Source organism: Poecilia reticulata, linkage group LG3 (genome assembly GCF_000633615.1).
Source record: "Poecilia reticulata strain Guanapo linkage group LG3, Guppy_female_1.0+MT, whole genome shotgun sequence".
NCBI lineage: Eukaryota > Metazoa > Chordata > Actinopteri > Cyprinodontiformes > Poeciliidae > Poecilia > Poecilia reticulata.
Genome location: NC_024333.1, coordinates 2851483 through 2865484, shown reverse-complemented (window position 1 = coordinate 2865484; position 14002 = coordinate 2851483). Strand labels below are relative to the sequence as shown.

Below are 14002 nucleotides of genomic sequence, written 5' to 3'. Positions count from 1 at the left end.
TGTCTACTGAATGTCTATTCCTTGTCGATTGATGTCACCTTCTCCGTGCTACCAGTTTCCTCGTGTTGTTTCCCTGTTGTTCCTTGTGAGAGTTCTTTAACATTAAAATTCATCATTGACCGCTACATCCTGGGTCCAGCCTGCGTTTCACTCACCGGAAACCACTGCTCCATGACACTTGCATAAATAAGGGCTGGGCTTCTGTGACTGTTCTTGACTTGAATTACCAGAGATGCATGGATGAACTTATGTGTTTCTGAGCCTGTCCCAGTACAAAAAAGCTCACATCTTAAGTTTTCCTTATATGTCAAAGTACCTGAGGTTATGTAGGTTATATTTGCCTGTGAAGGAAAACTAACCTGATTTCTTCTCCTTTCTCCCCTTGTCTTCATCAGGAAACAGATTTTGGCTCTTCAGGGAGGCAAACCTGGAACCGGGCTACCCTCTCGATCTGGTTGATTATGGTCGAGATATTCCCTACGACCGGATAGACACCGCAATCTGGTGGGAACCGTCTGGCTACACTTACTTCTTTCAAGGAGACAGGTAAAGTAGCCTTCAGTCTGTCAGTGATGCATTTAGATTAAATGTGTCACCATCAATAATGCATAGACAATGTATCCACCTCATTGTGGTATAATGTCCTGAATCTTCTTTTAGTGCCAAAATGTGCAGTTTGAGCTAAATGTACCTGAGCTGATTTAGAGTGGTTTTCAGTTCACTATGAGCTGTTTAAATACGAACATGGCAGGAGTATCAAGTATCAAGCCTTGTGTAGACGGTTGAAAACCAGAAGCAAAACCTTCTTTCCGCCATTGTGTTCAGGTACTGGCGCTTTGATGAGACGTCACAGTCTGCTGACAGGGGCTACCCAAAGTCAATCGATGTCTGGGACTCTTCAGTGCCTTCTTCTCCCAAGGGGGCCTTCCTTAGTGATGATGGAGGTGAGCTGAGACAGAATGAGAGGATTTACTCTGTGTGTGTGTTTGTGTGTATGAGTGGAAGTGCCTGTAGCAGACTGAGACTTGCCTGAAACAAAGAATCGGGGTGTGGTCAATTCTTGAGCGACCGTTAGTTAATATCGCCAGTGTTTCTGTTGAAAGTGAAAAAGATAAACATGTCTTGCTTTTTATGGTGACACATTCTGATGTTTTTGCATGTTCCAGCATACACCTTCTTCTATAAGGGCTCCAAGTACTGGAAGTTTGATAACCAGCGTATGAAGAGTGAACCAGGCTATCCCAAGTCCATCCTGAGAGACTTCATGGGCTGCAGTGTGGACCTGGATCCCGACAGAGACACCGACTCCGGACGCAAATACCCAGACCTAAACCGTCCACCGTTCAACCCAGACGCGGGCCGTGATGCGGACAAGGGCAAAGGACGGGATGGGACAGACCGCGAAGGCACAGACTCTGACAAGGGCAAAGGCTCAGACAAGGACAAGGACGAAGACTACATTGAGGGTCGGGAAGAAGACACCAATGAGGTAGACGTGGTGCTGAAGGTGGATGACAGCGAGGAACGAACCATGAACATTTTGATGGTGACCATCCCTTTGGTCCTGGTGATGTGCATCCTAGGATTGATCTACGCCATCATCAACACGCTGCAGAGCAAAGGGACGCCGCGGCTGCTGGTGCACTGCAAGCGCTCCCTTCAGGACTGGGTCTGACCCTTGGCTTGAGGAGGCTCTGAACTTTACATACCTCCCCTCCTCTCACCCAGACCTCTTTCTGGTGATCCATCTGTGCTCAGTGGTTCCTGCAGCTCTTAGTAAATGTGGCGGTAGATCCATGCTGATCCAGTACTGATAAAAACTACAAGCCAACGTAAATTATGTCTTACATTTAGAGACACTGATACACCACCTTAACCACCTCCCTTCGCCCATGGTGCTCTACAGTGTGCTGACTGTAGTCTATTTATGACAGAACTTTGCACATTTTTTTTTCCATGTTTTGTTTTGGTTCCTTCTGTGTGAGACTTCATGTTGTTATTATTAGTTCATAACCAGGAAAGCTGTTCTGCTCTGTCTCCTCTGCAAGGCCCTCCTCCTTCCCCTGAATCTCAACAGGGCTTTCTGTTTGAAGATATCGTAACATCTGCTTATGTCATCTCACAAAGGGTAAGCAAACGTGTAGACAGAGCACTTGGGTTTAAAGCTTGGTTGATAATCAATTCTGTCGTCACATTTAGATGCTTGTCTGCAGTGTAGTGTATCAAAGACATGCTGCTGGGTTTAACTGGAAATTGTTAACACAGTTTCAGCTGAAATCTGGGAAATTTTTGTATCTCATGTGAGGCTCCAACCCTCTGAGTCAGGCAGTTACAGGACAGGTGTTTTCCAGGGTGGTTTTGGATTTTTCTTACACGATAGATCACTTTAGTCCCCCCCTCCAAAAAAAAAGTTTGGATCTGCTCATCTGGGGTTGTTGAAAGAACCAGGTGGACACTTTGGCTGCTCCTTGGATTTCCTCTTTTTTTCTCCAGAATCCACCATGTTCATGCTGACACATATTTTAGAAATCAGACATCTTTGAGATTCTTCATCAGGAAACATGGCTCCAAATTAAGACTTCTTGAAACCTCTCGTTTTGGTGTTGAATTGACGAGTGGCCTAGTTCTGTCTGTGCTCTGGAAACCACAATGGAGGAGCTGTGGGCTGCATTACACTGTAAAGGTCACGACTGGCAGGAAATGGTGAACAGCATCAAAGAAAACAGATATATTAGTGCTGTTCGTCTGTTAGATTTGAAAAAAATAGAAACAAAGACTACCAGCCATTGTAGTTTCTGCTATATCTCCTCATAAACCAAACACAATTCAAGCAAAGTTTAACGTCTTTAGCTTCCGACTAGGAGGATTCTTCTTTATATGGTCATAGCTGTAAAAAAATCAAAAACAAACAGTGAGCAAAACACGTCCACTTGTTGTGTGCTAACGTCTGTTAGCTTGTTTTAGCTTCGGATCTCATTAGTTCCCCAAAGCAAATCAGAAAAGCTTCACTGTGCCAGTAGTTCTCCTAACCTCCACAGGCCATGTTAGGATAGTGCCTAATTTTATTTGTGACAGATCTCAAAAGCACGAAACAGACATGCTAATCAGGCTAAAACTCTAATATTTATATGGTCGTTTTGAAAAGCACTGGCATTCATCTCCTTTTCACAATAGTGATGAATAAATTACAGATTTACAATCTCATAATCTAGAAATCATGACTTAAAATAAGATTCAGGTTGCAGTAAACATTGAGCATTATCAAGCAAAGCTTAGCATTCCTGCTTTAGCTGCTTCCCAGCTGGCTGGACCATACTTCTTCCCATATATGGGAACAAATGTAAAGACTTCTCTGTCCTTCAGGGTAAACGTCAAAGCAGAACCTGTTCCCTTTACATTCAGGACAGGCTTATCCTCAATCTGCCTCTTCTCTGTCAACAATCAGGAATTTCCTTTGTGCTGTACACGAGGGGGAGTATTCATTATCTGAGAGAACCTTAACCTTAAATCGTAGCAGGCCCCAGCTAATGTTCCACACACTCCCAAACAGCCTGTCTGTCGAGCACAAATCAACAATGATGACCTGCGATCTCGGTGTCAGAACAGTGGGGTATCTGGACACACCAGGGTGGGCTCATGTGAGCGCAGGCTAATCCTCCTCATGAAAAACAGCAGGTGTGCACAAAATGCCGTTAACCCCTGGACCTTTCCCTTAAACCCTTAAGTTCCCCCGTATCGGAAAGCTCCTTGCTCCTTTTTCATCTTGCAAGAACAAAGGATGAAGTCTTTGTAAAAGTCATTGGATCAGCCCTGCAGGGCAAATTAAACATGATCAGCAAGTGTGGAATTGCTTATTTTGACTCAGCGCAGTTGTAGTCTAATTAGATTTTTAGATAAAGTGAAGCTTTATTCACACTTTGAAAGAAAGACTTCTAACCAAAAAAACCTTCCATATGTTACGGTTTGTTTTGTCTCTTGACATGAAAACTGACTTACTAAAAAATGACTAATTTAGGTTGTGAAATGAGCTTACTGTTTGGTGTTAGTATCTCCACTGTCACATTGTGGTTTAGCGGTAAATCTGAGTGGAGATCCTCTGAAAGAAATTGTTTATCATTACTCTGATTTAGCATCTAAAGGTGAGTCAAACGGTTGGGTCAAGCTTGACCGCAAAGGAAAAAAGGCTTATCTATAAGGAAGGAGCATGGGGAGTGATGGGTGGAGCTTTGTCAGGTTGCTCAGATGTAACTAGGGAGTGTCTGACTATCCTACAGCTGAAACAAAGGAGGGGGGAGGGGGCAGGAGGGGAAGGACGTTGACTTTGCCTCCCTGAGGCTACAAAGCATAGATCTCAGGAATAAAGAGGGCTGGACGGAAGAGGAGAAAAAGAAGAAGGAGCCATGGGAGGCAGATTTGTCTGCAATTCTACCAGTGTCCTGGAAACTCACAGTCAGTAAGAGACTTATTCTAGAAGTCTCTCACTCGCTGCTTAAGTAAAGCCACTTCCTGTATACTGTTTGCACTTTTTCACATTTTGTCACACTCCAATCACAAACGTCAGTGTCCTTTTGGTATTTGATGTGATATCTGGAAAGCGCGTCATGCTCCTGATGTCGATGCACGGTGGAACCACATTTTTTGCTGCTGCATTTACAGCTTCAGGTCTTCTGAGGTTTGTCTCCACCAAATGGGAATCTCTAAGGACTAAAATGTTTGCATATCAACAACAGCAAAAATAAATTTAACCTAAGTTTTAAATCATATAGCAGTAAATTATCGTAAAAATATGTAGACGTTTGTGGTTGCAGCACAACAAAATGTGCAAAGGTTGAAGAGGAAGGAATAGCCTTGAGTCTGGCTGTTGACCCCGAGGCCCACTGCAGGGTTAAGGTGAAGGCTTGTGTTGGTGGGACACCTAAACAGTTAACGGGACATTCAGCCTGACAAGAACCTGGAGATTGATCTAAGGCAAGTCAATCCTGGTTGCTTTGAAACGGTGTCCTGTGTCCATCTCTCACCCCCCTCATCATTAGTAAGTTGTCAGAGGGAGTGGTTGGCGGACGCAGCTAATCAGCGCTAAAAGCACCGTCCTCTCCTGTCCTCCGCTCCCATTGGTCCAGCTGGGACATCTGCGAGTACTCAGACATCCCAGTGTCTGGACAGGCTCAGAAAGTGCACACTCACCGCATTAGACACTAAGTAGCAGATAGAGTTCATCAATCTGCCTTTCCTGTGACCTCCAAACAACCACTTTAAAGAGCGGAGAGCTAGCGGAAAGCTGAACGAGCCGCTGCGCCTCAGAGATCGCCGCGCTCTGCCGGTTTCAGCAGCTTCTCGTTGTTCCGTCCCGCTCGTTGTCTCTGGACACCAAGCGCGAAAGAAGTATTGAAAGAACTCTTGTCAGAGGTGATTGATGCGCTTGTTGAAGTGTTCAGTTAATCAGCCCTACTCTCCATCAGTGAGCTCTATTTTCTGATAGTAAATCTTCCACCCCCTCTGCATGCCCGGCCCTGGAAGCCCGGGGGAATCATCACAACAACAATGGCCTGCTCTCTTCCTCTCTCTTTCTCTCACTCTTCCCTCCCACCATTTTTCTCTCCTTCTCCTTGGATGCATACTCGCACAAAAACATTATTGTCTCTCTCAACCCAATCTCAGCCCACCTTCCCTTTAGGAAAGCGGTCCGGCCTGTTTCTAGATCAGCTGTGACGGAATTTGCTTAAACAAACGCTCTACCTGTCAGCTCTGTTGCTTTCTTTAAGGCCTGGACCAGGAAGCAGGCGGTACACACTGAGGGTCTCAGATGCCAGCGTGGGGAAGGTTCGGACAAGCTGAGCTTTCATGTGTCTCAGGATGTCTCTGTGTAAACACGGCATGCTGAGCGTTCCTGGCTCAGCCCCGACAGCCCAGCTTTCAGCACAGAAAGCCTGACGCCTCCGATTCCAGTCCGCCGTTATTTAGAAGGCAGCAATTAGAGGCGGACCAATCAGAGATCTGTCCCTGATATCCAGCTTTCGCTAAGCTGTGGTCTGCCGTTTTTGGCAAACTTCAATTTTAATAAAAAATTCGCATTTATCATTTATGTTACTGGTTTTTTTGGGGGGTCCCAAAAACGATGCATGTATATGTAGCCACTTCCAAGTATAAGGGGCTTGTTGAGCCAACACCTCATCATGACGTCTCCTCTGATGGCATAAAAATGGTCTGGATACTTAAGAGTTCCACGTCTAGTTGTCAAAACACACCTTTAGTTTTGTTAGCATTGCAATAGTAGCAGCTTCTGTGTGTTTCTTAGCAACTCTAGACCCTGAAATGTCCAAAAGATGCCAACATTTCCTTTGGTTCATGTGGCTCTCATTTACTAGAAGCTCAGCAGGAGGAAGGATGACGAGATAAGAGGACGACATGCAGTACATGGGTCAGGAGTCCAGTCCAGAACAGCTCTGTCCCTGAGCCACATGATGCCTCAACACAACATTAAGATTTCTGAATCCAGCATGTTCCGCAATTTAGAGCGGTTCAAACATCAATCAGCTCAAACGCAGCCACGTCACTTCAGTTCGTCCAGCTTTCCTGTCAGTCTGACTTTACGCAGCGGCCTGAATGAAGTGCACACACATCTCAACAAGTCAAAACGTTTCTTTTTGACCGTCTTCATTTGCCTTTTATGCTTCCTCCCGTTTTATTTCTAAACATTTCACTGACACTGAAGGTAAACAACTCTGACTCTTCCTCCATCAGTAGTAACTTCCACTCCAAAGAGTGTCGTTTGTTGTCGGTGTGACCAGGTAGCACTGGTGTCCAGTACATTGACTGGTCATCAGCCTGTTTCTCCGTGCAGTTCTGTCTTTGTCGCCACACCTCCGCTGAAGACGGACAGACAGCAAAGAATCCGAAGAACATACTGCCTCACTTTTCACTTAAGTCAGCTTTTGTAGTCCAGATTAGTTGGGCCCCAGAGGACTGCGGTTTGCCCAGATTCTCCTGTTTTCCCAGAATGCCCCTCAGCTTGCTCACTGAGCCCATCCACTTGGAAACCACTCATTTTAAATGGCCACTCCACTAACTCTCCATGGAAATGGAACAGAAACGAAGGCTTAAAGATGACTTTCAGAGCCTTGAGAGTGCAACAGATGAGTGATCATCGTGCCTCATAAGGACACTCAAGACTGGTGGGCAGGCGACCTAATAAAACTGCCTCTATCCTCTAGTTGCAGCTACAGTAGAGACTGGCTTCACGCCTTTTGACTCTTTGTTTCTGTTATTTTCTGTAAAATAAAGAATTTCAGTTTCATCTCTGCCTGAGATGAGATGATGAGGAAAATGTGTTTTTATTTCATTGTTTATAACATTCCAATGAATATTTTGGATGTTTTTTTTTGTTAGAAAGCCTTTTTTTTTTTACATTTGTGTTGTGTTCAATTCTAGATTAGTGTGTTAACAAGCCATGCTGGACATGTACACATTAAAAAGTGCTCTACGAAAAGGAAGAATGGTGTCCTAAGCTTTTTTTTCTTTCTTGTTTGTGGAGCAGCTGAAGCAGCAAAAAAGCTTCAGGGCTTATCAGAAGAAACTACGATTCCACACACACACTCACGCACATACACACACAGAGCACACACCCTCCTCTCTTCCTGTGGTGAGGTCACTGTCCAGGAGGGCCTAGCTTCCTGTCTCACACGGGACAGGCAGCAGAATGGTCTTGTGGGCAGTGGAAGCTTTACGGTGGGGGTGAAGCAGCCTGGCAGAATGCCAGGAAGCCACATGAGCTGAGAGGAAGTCAGCGAGCCGCTGAAGCAGCCTGTAAGAAGCCGAAACGACACAGGAATCACACCGAGAGGAAATTCATTGTTTGCTGCACCACTGAGGGTTTTATCCCAGCACTGGAATTGCAACACAGAAGCAGCAGAGTTTGATTAAATGTGTTTGTGGCTGCAGCAAAAAAATATAAATAAATATAAATAAATCACTACAAAACAAGCAAAAAATACCACAAAATAAAAACATACTGTGTCTTGCAAAAATACTAAAAAACCTTTAAATCTTTTCATGTTTTGTCACATGGACTTCAAACATGTTGCTAGCTAGCAAGAGATAGACAGCCAGCAAGAATTAACCAGCTTGCTAGCTAGCCATCTAGCTAGGTATCTGCTGCATACATGCATCCATGGATGGATGGATGGATAGATGGATAGATGGAGGGATGGATCAAAGTTTCTGGATATTATGTACTTTATGTTATTCATATGTTACAAATAAGTGGTTAATTAAGCAAATATGAAATAAAATACAAAGAAGAAAGGGATGTAAAAAAAAACTTCTTTATGAATATTAACGTAAAGTCTAACCCACTGACAAAAGGAATTATGATCATATAGAAAAAGAAGTTAAGTTTTCAATCCTCAGAGATAACATGTAAAAGCTCTTGTGGAATAAAAAGTTTTGTGGAAATCTCAGCATAAGTAAAATGATTGTGTTGATCAAATTTAGGAACTTATTATTTGAGAGGCTGAGAAGCAACAGACGTTGATAAGCAGAGACTCCTACTGTTTCAGGATCCTAACAACGCAAATGACACATTCAGACACCTCCAGGCTGTACCCACACCTTCAGTCCCTGCTGACCAGGAGCAGCAGGAGTGGGAGTAAAAGAGTATGGAAGACCCCCACTGGTAGCTGATACCAGAGTCTCATCCACCCCAACACCAATCCCCTATGTCTCCTTAGAACTGAATTGAAATGGAGATCCAGGAGGAGGACACTGGAGGGCGGGTCACCCAGCCTCCAAGGAAAGGCAGGACGATTTTATCTGTATAGCACATTTACAGCAACGAGGCTATTCAATGTGCTTTACTTGATTAAAAGAAAAATAAAACAACACACACGCAAAAAAAGACATTTTATTACAGTGGCAAAGCGGGGAAAAAATTATGACAAGTTTAAAAACAGACTGATGTGCCAGACAGTTGTTCATTGAAGGAAACTCTATAGAAATGGCTTTTTGGCCTTGATTTAAAAGACGTCAGTGTTTCGGCTGTTTTGCAGTTTTCTGGAAGTTTGTTCCAGATTTGTAGTCCTTGTAGATGCTGAATGTTGCTTCTCCATGTTTGGTTTTGGTTCTGGGGATGAAGAGAAGAACCAGAAGATCTGAGAGGTTCTGGAAGGTTGATACAACAACAGCAGATCTTTAATGTGTTGTGGTGCTAAAACGTTCAGTGATTTATATACTAAAAACAGGCTTTTAAAGTCTATTCTCTGAGCTATAGGGATCCAGTGTAGGGACTTTAGAACTGGGTGATGTGCTCTGTCTTTAAAATGTTACATTATTAAATGACAAGAAGAAGTTGTTGTAATCAAGATAAGTTCATGGATGAGTTTCTCCAGATCTTGCTGGGACATTACTCCTTCAGTACTGGGAATGTTCTTCAGGTGATAGAAGCCCGACTTTGTAACTGCCTTTATGTGTCTCTGAAGGTTCAGGTCAGAGTTCATCACTACACCCAGATTAAAGCCTGATTTATAGTTTGCAGCTGCAGTAACTGAAGCTGTGCGTTGACTCTAGTTCGCTCATCTTTAGGTTCAAAGATAACTTCAGTTATGTTTTTGTTCAGCTGGAGAAGGTTTTGGCACATCCACACATTTATCTGTTCTAAACATCTGTTCAGTGATTGGATGGGTTCAGAGTCACCTGATGACATCGTAATGCAGAGCTGTGTATCATCTACATAACTAAATGACTTTGTGATCTTTAAACCACTCTGACTGGATGCTGAGGGTCATTGTACATTAGGAAGACCTGTTAGCATCTGAGCTTTAACTTCTTGTCTTACATCTTTTGATGTTGCTTCAGTATTTCCACATTTCCTCATGACACCATCTATTTTAGGATGTGTGCCATTTCCTCCTGCAGCAAAGCAGCCCCACAACATGCTGCTGCCTCCCCCATACTTCATAGTTGGGATGATGTTCCCAGGTTTACAATTGTTCCTGTTTTTTGTTGCTTTTCCCCCCAAATATAACAACGGCCATTATGACTGAACAGTTCCACTGCAGTTTCATCAAACGACATTTCTCCAAAAATGAAGGTTTTTGTTCCTCTGCAAGCTGCGGTCTGTCTTTTTAATGATTCCTTTGGAGTGATGACTTCTTCCTCTCTGAGAGGCCTTTCAGTCCACGTCAGAACAGGATGTGCTTCACTCTGTCTCATCAGCTTCAGCCTGCATCTTCACAAGGTCACAAGGTCATCTGGGCTTTCCCTCACTGGTTAAAAATTTTGAAGACATTAAATTAATAAATAAATCCATGATATTCTTTCTCTCCTTATTTGAGCAAATAGAATGATTTTGGTAATTCTAAAAACACGTAAAGCAAAAGAGAGAAGTTTGATCTGATTTACCTTCAGATAGAAAAACTGTGTGCATGTCTTTCTGTTTGAAGCGTTCCTGCTCCGGCTGTTACGAGGCACACTGTGCACAGCGCTGTTATCGCTTGCAGCCGTCTCTTTACTCTAGGTTGAAAATTAACTCACATTTAGTCCCATGACTCATGTTTCCAGGACACGATCACACATAAAACAGAGGCAGTTGATTACTAGCTGGTGCAGCTTATGGCCAGCTGTAAATGTTTGAATGAGGTCCAGCTGAGACACCTGTCTGCTGATAGACACTTGTTCTAAATAAAAACAAGTCATGAGTTCTCTCTAATGCCTCCACTTCATCATCTTTTAACTTTCAAATCAAAAATAGATGCAGAAGACAAGCAACTGTCATGACTGCAGACATACTGAGAGCCAATCCAGACTTTATGAAACTGGATTGTGTGGAAAACTGGTGCAATCGATGCGTTAGAAACTAACACCAGTTTTAAAGTCCCTACACTGGCTCCCTGTAGCTCAGAGAATAGACTTTAAAATACTGTTGTTAGTTTATAAATCACTGAACGGTTTAGCACCACAATACATTAAAGATCTGTTATTGCTGTACCAACCGTCTAGACCCCTCAGATCTTCTGGTTCTGGTTCTGCTCTGCATCCCCAGAACCAGAACCAAGCGAGGAGAAGCAGCATTCAGTTTCTATGCACCACAGATTTGGAACAAACTTCCAGAAAACTGTAAAACAGCTGAAACACTGGGTGCCTTTAAATCTCAACTTAAAACCCACCTGTTTAGAGTTGCTTTTGGCTAAATTAGGGTTAGAGTGGGTTTTGATGTCTTCCATGTTTTTATGTCTTTAATGTTTGTAATTTATTTTTATTTCTTTTCTACGTTTTAATCCCGTTTTCAGTCCCTGAGGGTTAGATTCCCAGTTAAACGACGTTTAACTGAAGTCCTAAAGGGGTGCAGGTTTTAATGTTTTTTTAAAATCTCTTTCTCTTTCTCACTGTTTATTTCTGTTTTTATTTTAATTATGTAAAGCACTTTGAAATGCCTTGCTGCTGAAATGTGCTATACAAATAAAATTTGATTGATTGATTAAATGCTTGTCTAGTGTATTGTTCCTGAACTAAAATCTCATTTATATATTTTTCTTCTTTCTTTGTCTTTCTTTTCTTTATCTATAAGCTAGTTATGAAAGTTGCTTCATAACAGGCATATGAAGTGCTCAGCATAAATAAGAAAAACTGTATAAATATTTGAATATCAAAATAATAATGAATATTAACATATTAACACTAAAACTATGAAGAAAACTGACATTTTAAGCTTATAATTTTAAAATATAAATATTAATCTAAGACTTAGATTACTTCACATGTAATATATGGCCGCCACACGCCTCCATTCTGAGGTTGTTGTTCATACTTGTTTCCACCTTTGCCGTTTTTGTATCCGTCACTCTGCAGCGCTCCGTTTACGGCAGTAAGAATGGATCCATTTTCACGTCTATTCAGCCATGGCAGCCGAGAAAACAAAATCATAGCACAAAGAATAAACGGCTTTTAGTGGCACATTAACTACAACCTCTGTAGAGAATCAAGATGTGTGTCTTACGGCAATGACGTAAATGTCAGATCTAAATGCGATGCAACCGTTCAGACGGAAGCTTTGACATCAATGGATATGTATCTGATGTAGGACCTCATGAGAGGCACAAATAGGATTTTTTTTAGGGGTGAAAAAGATCTGAGTGGGATCGTTGAGACTATTGTGAAAAAGTCAAATGCTTGGTGTGAGAATATAGCCTCAGGTGTGTAGAAAAACCTCTGATTAAATTGATCAGATTTGTGCTGCTCAGACTGCCATAAAAATATGCCAAGAGTCATATCTGGCCAGTCACTTTGTGATATTTTTGCCAGCATTGTGATCGTAGACTGAGACTTTCATTTGCTTGATTTGCAACATGATCTTGAAAGAATGTCTTAAGAAACATTCTGTTATTTTTTTAAATTTCCTTTATTTAACCAGGTAAACCGCGTTGAGATCTAGATCTTATTTTCAAGAGGGACCTGGGCAGAAGTCTGCAATACACAGCAACCTGGTTACAAAATAAATTGGCAAACATAAATTGCAATTTGTTGAATAGTATTCCAAAGTAATGATTAATTCTGAAAGGAAGATAAAGGTTTGCTGACAAATCAGTTGGCGTGTACTCACTTGTACCGCACATTAAAACCAGATACTCAACAGTTAAATAACTCTTCTCTTCTCTTTTCTTTTCTTTTCTTTTTTCTTTTCTTTTCTTTTCTTTTCTTTTCTTTTCTTTTCTTTTCTTTTCTTTTCTTTTCTTTTCTTTTCTTTTCTTTTCTTTTCTTTTCTTCTCTTCTCTTCTCTTCTCTTCTCTTCTCTTCTCTCACTGTGCCATCCTTCTGCTCGTTATGTTTCAAAATGAGGTAATACTGTAGAAACATCTGTGCCACAAATCGTTTCAGTGTGTCTTCATGCAACCTTTGGCAGACATCACCACAGACAGAGATGTTTCAGACACTCATGGTGCTTATAAAACGCTGTCAGGACAGAGGTGCAGCCTGGGGCCAAACCTCACCCAGACACAGCTGGTTGGGCCTCAGGCCTTCGCTGTGCTGCTGCTCGCTCCTACTCAGCACTGCTGCAAACACTGGGACTTTTTAATAAAGGTATAAAAGTGGTGAAGTCACCTGACACCTTTGATTAGAGTGACTTTACTGAACCAACTGTGAGTTAAGGTGGTGCACACACCAATTATCATTGTTTCTGGGTTTACTTTCATGCGTGGCCTAAAATGAAAATGACGTTGATGCTGAAACATACGACAGTGGATTCAGCACTTTGTGCACTTTGTCAAGGACAAAGCGTGAGACACCATGTTGCTGTCAGAAGATATAAGACGGTGTGAAAGCACCTCAAATCACAGTAGTAGCTGTGCTTCTATTCTAAATGTGCGAAAACCTTTTAAGTATTACACTAATGTCAAAAAACTAAAATTTCGCAATTGCTGTTTCCAGTAAAAAAGAAATGAAAACAAATGAGCTTATAAGTCATTAAAATCATGGCAGCGACAGATGTAAACATATTCATAACTCAGCCATTGTGATCATCATCTTTCAGCCAGTCAGAGGAAACGCCAGCATCTTATTCAGGGGTTGAAACGACAAGCCCCTTTTTCTTGGGAGCGGCTAGGAATGATGCATTTTGGGGAAATAGTGGTCTGTGATTTTACAGAAATGAATTCAACACATTCAAAACGCAACTTTCTTATGAACCGTGTGATGCATTTTCCCAGTAGTAACATCCAGCTGGTGATTACGTGTGAAAAAAATGTTTCCATTGCAGTTTTGGGAAATACATCTATTTCAATTCTGCCGAAAAACTACCTCATCCTTGGGCATGAACTTTATTATCCAAAAAGGTGAGCTTTTTCGAAATTGTTTTGTTTCCATTAGTCAAATTTATTTGATTAATTTCAATCCACACAATTCTATGGATAATGAAAATGCATACGGAAAATACTTGCAGAAATTATCCGTTTATTAACATCATGTAGTAGGTTATGTCTGCTATATTTAGTCATAAAATTTTCTTGCTATA

General features: G+C 42.0%; 1 protein-coding gene across 1 annotated transcript in view; it reads left to right on the top strand.

Annotated features, from left to right (window-relative positions):
* The window catches only part of mmp15b (matrix metallopeptidase 15b), a 36001-nt gene extending 28511 nt beyond the window's left edge, over positions 1-7490 (top strand). Inside the window, exons 8-10 of the mRNA XM_008404894.2 lie at positions 396-546; positions 826-944; positions 1167-7490. Of these exons, the coding sequence (XP_008403116.1) occupies positions 396-546; positions 826-944; positions 1167-1675 (779 nt within the window). The 3' untranslated portion in view covers positions 1676-7490. The remainder of the gene's footprint in view (positions 1-395; positions 547-825; positions 945-1166) is intronic.
* Positions 7491-14002: the final 6512 nt, after the last annotated feature.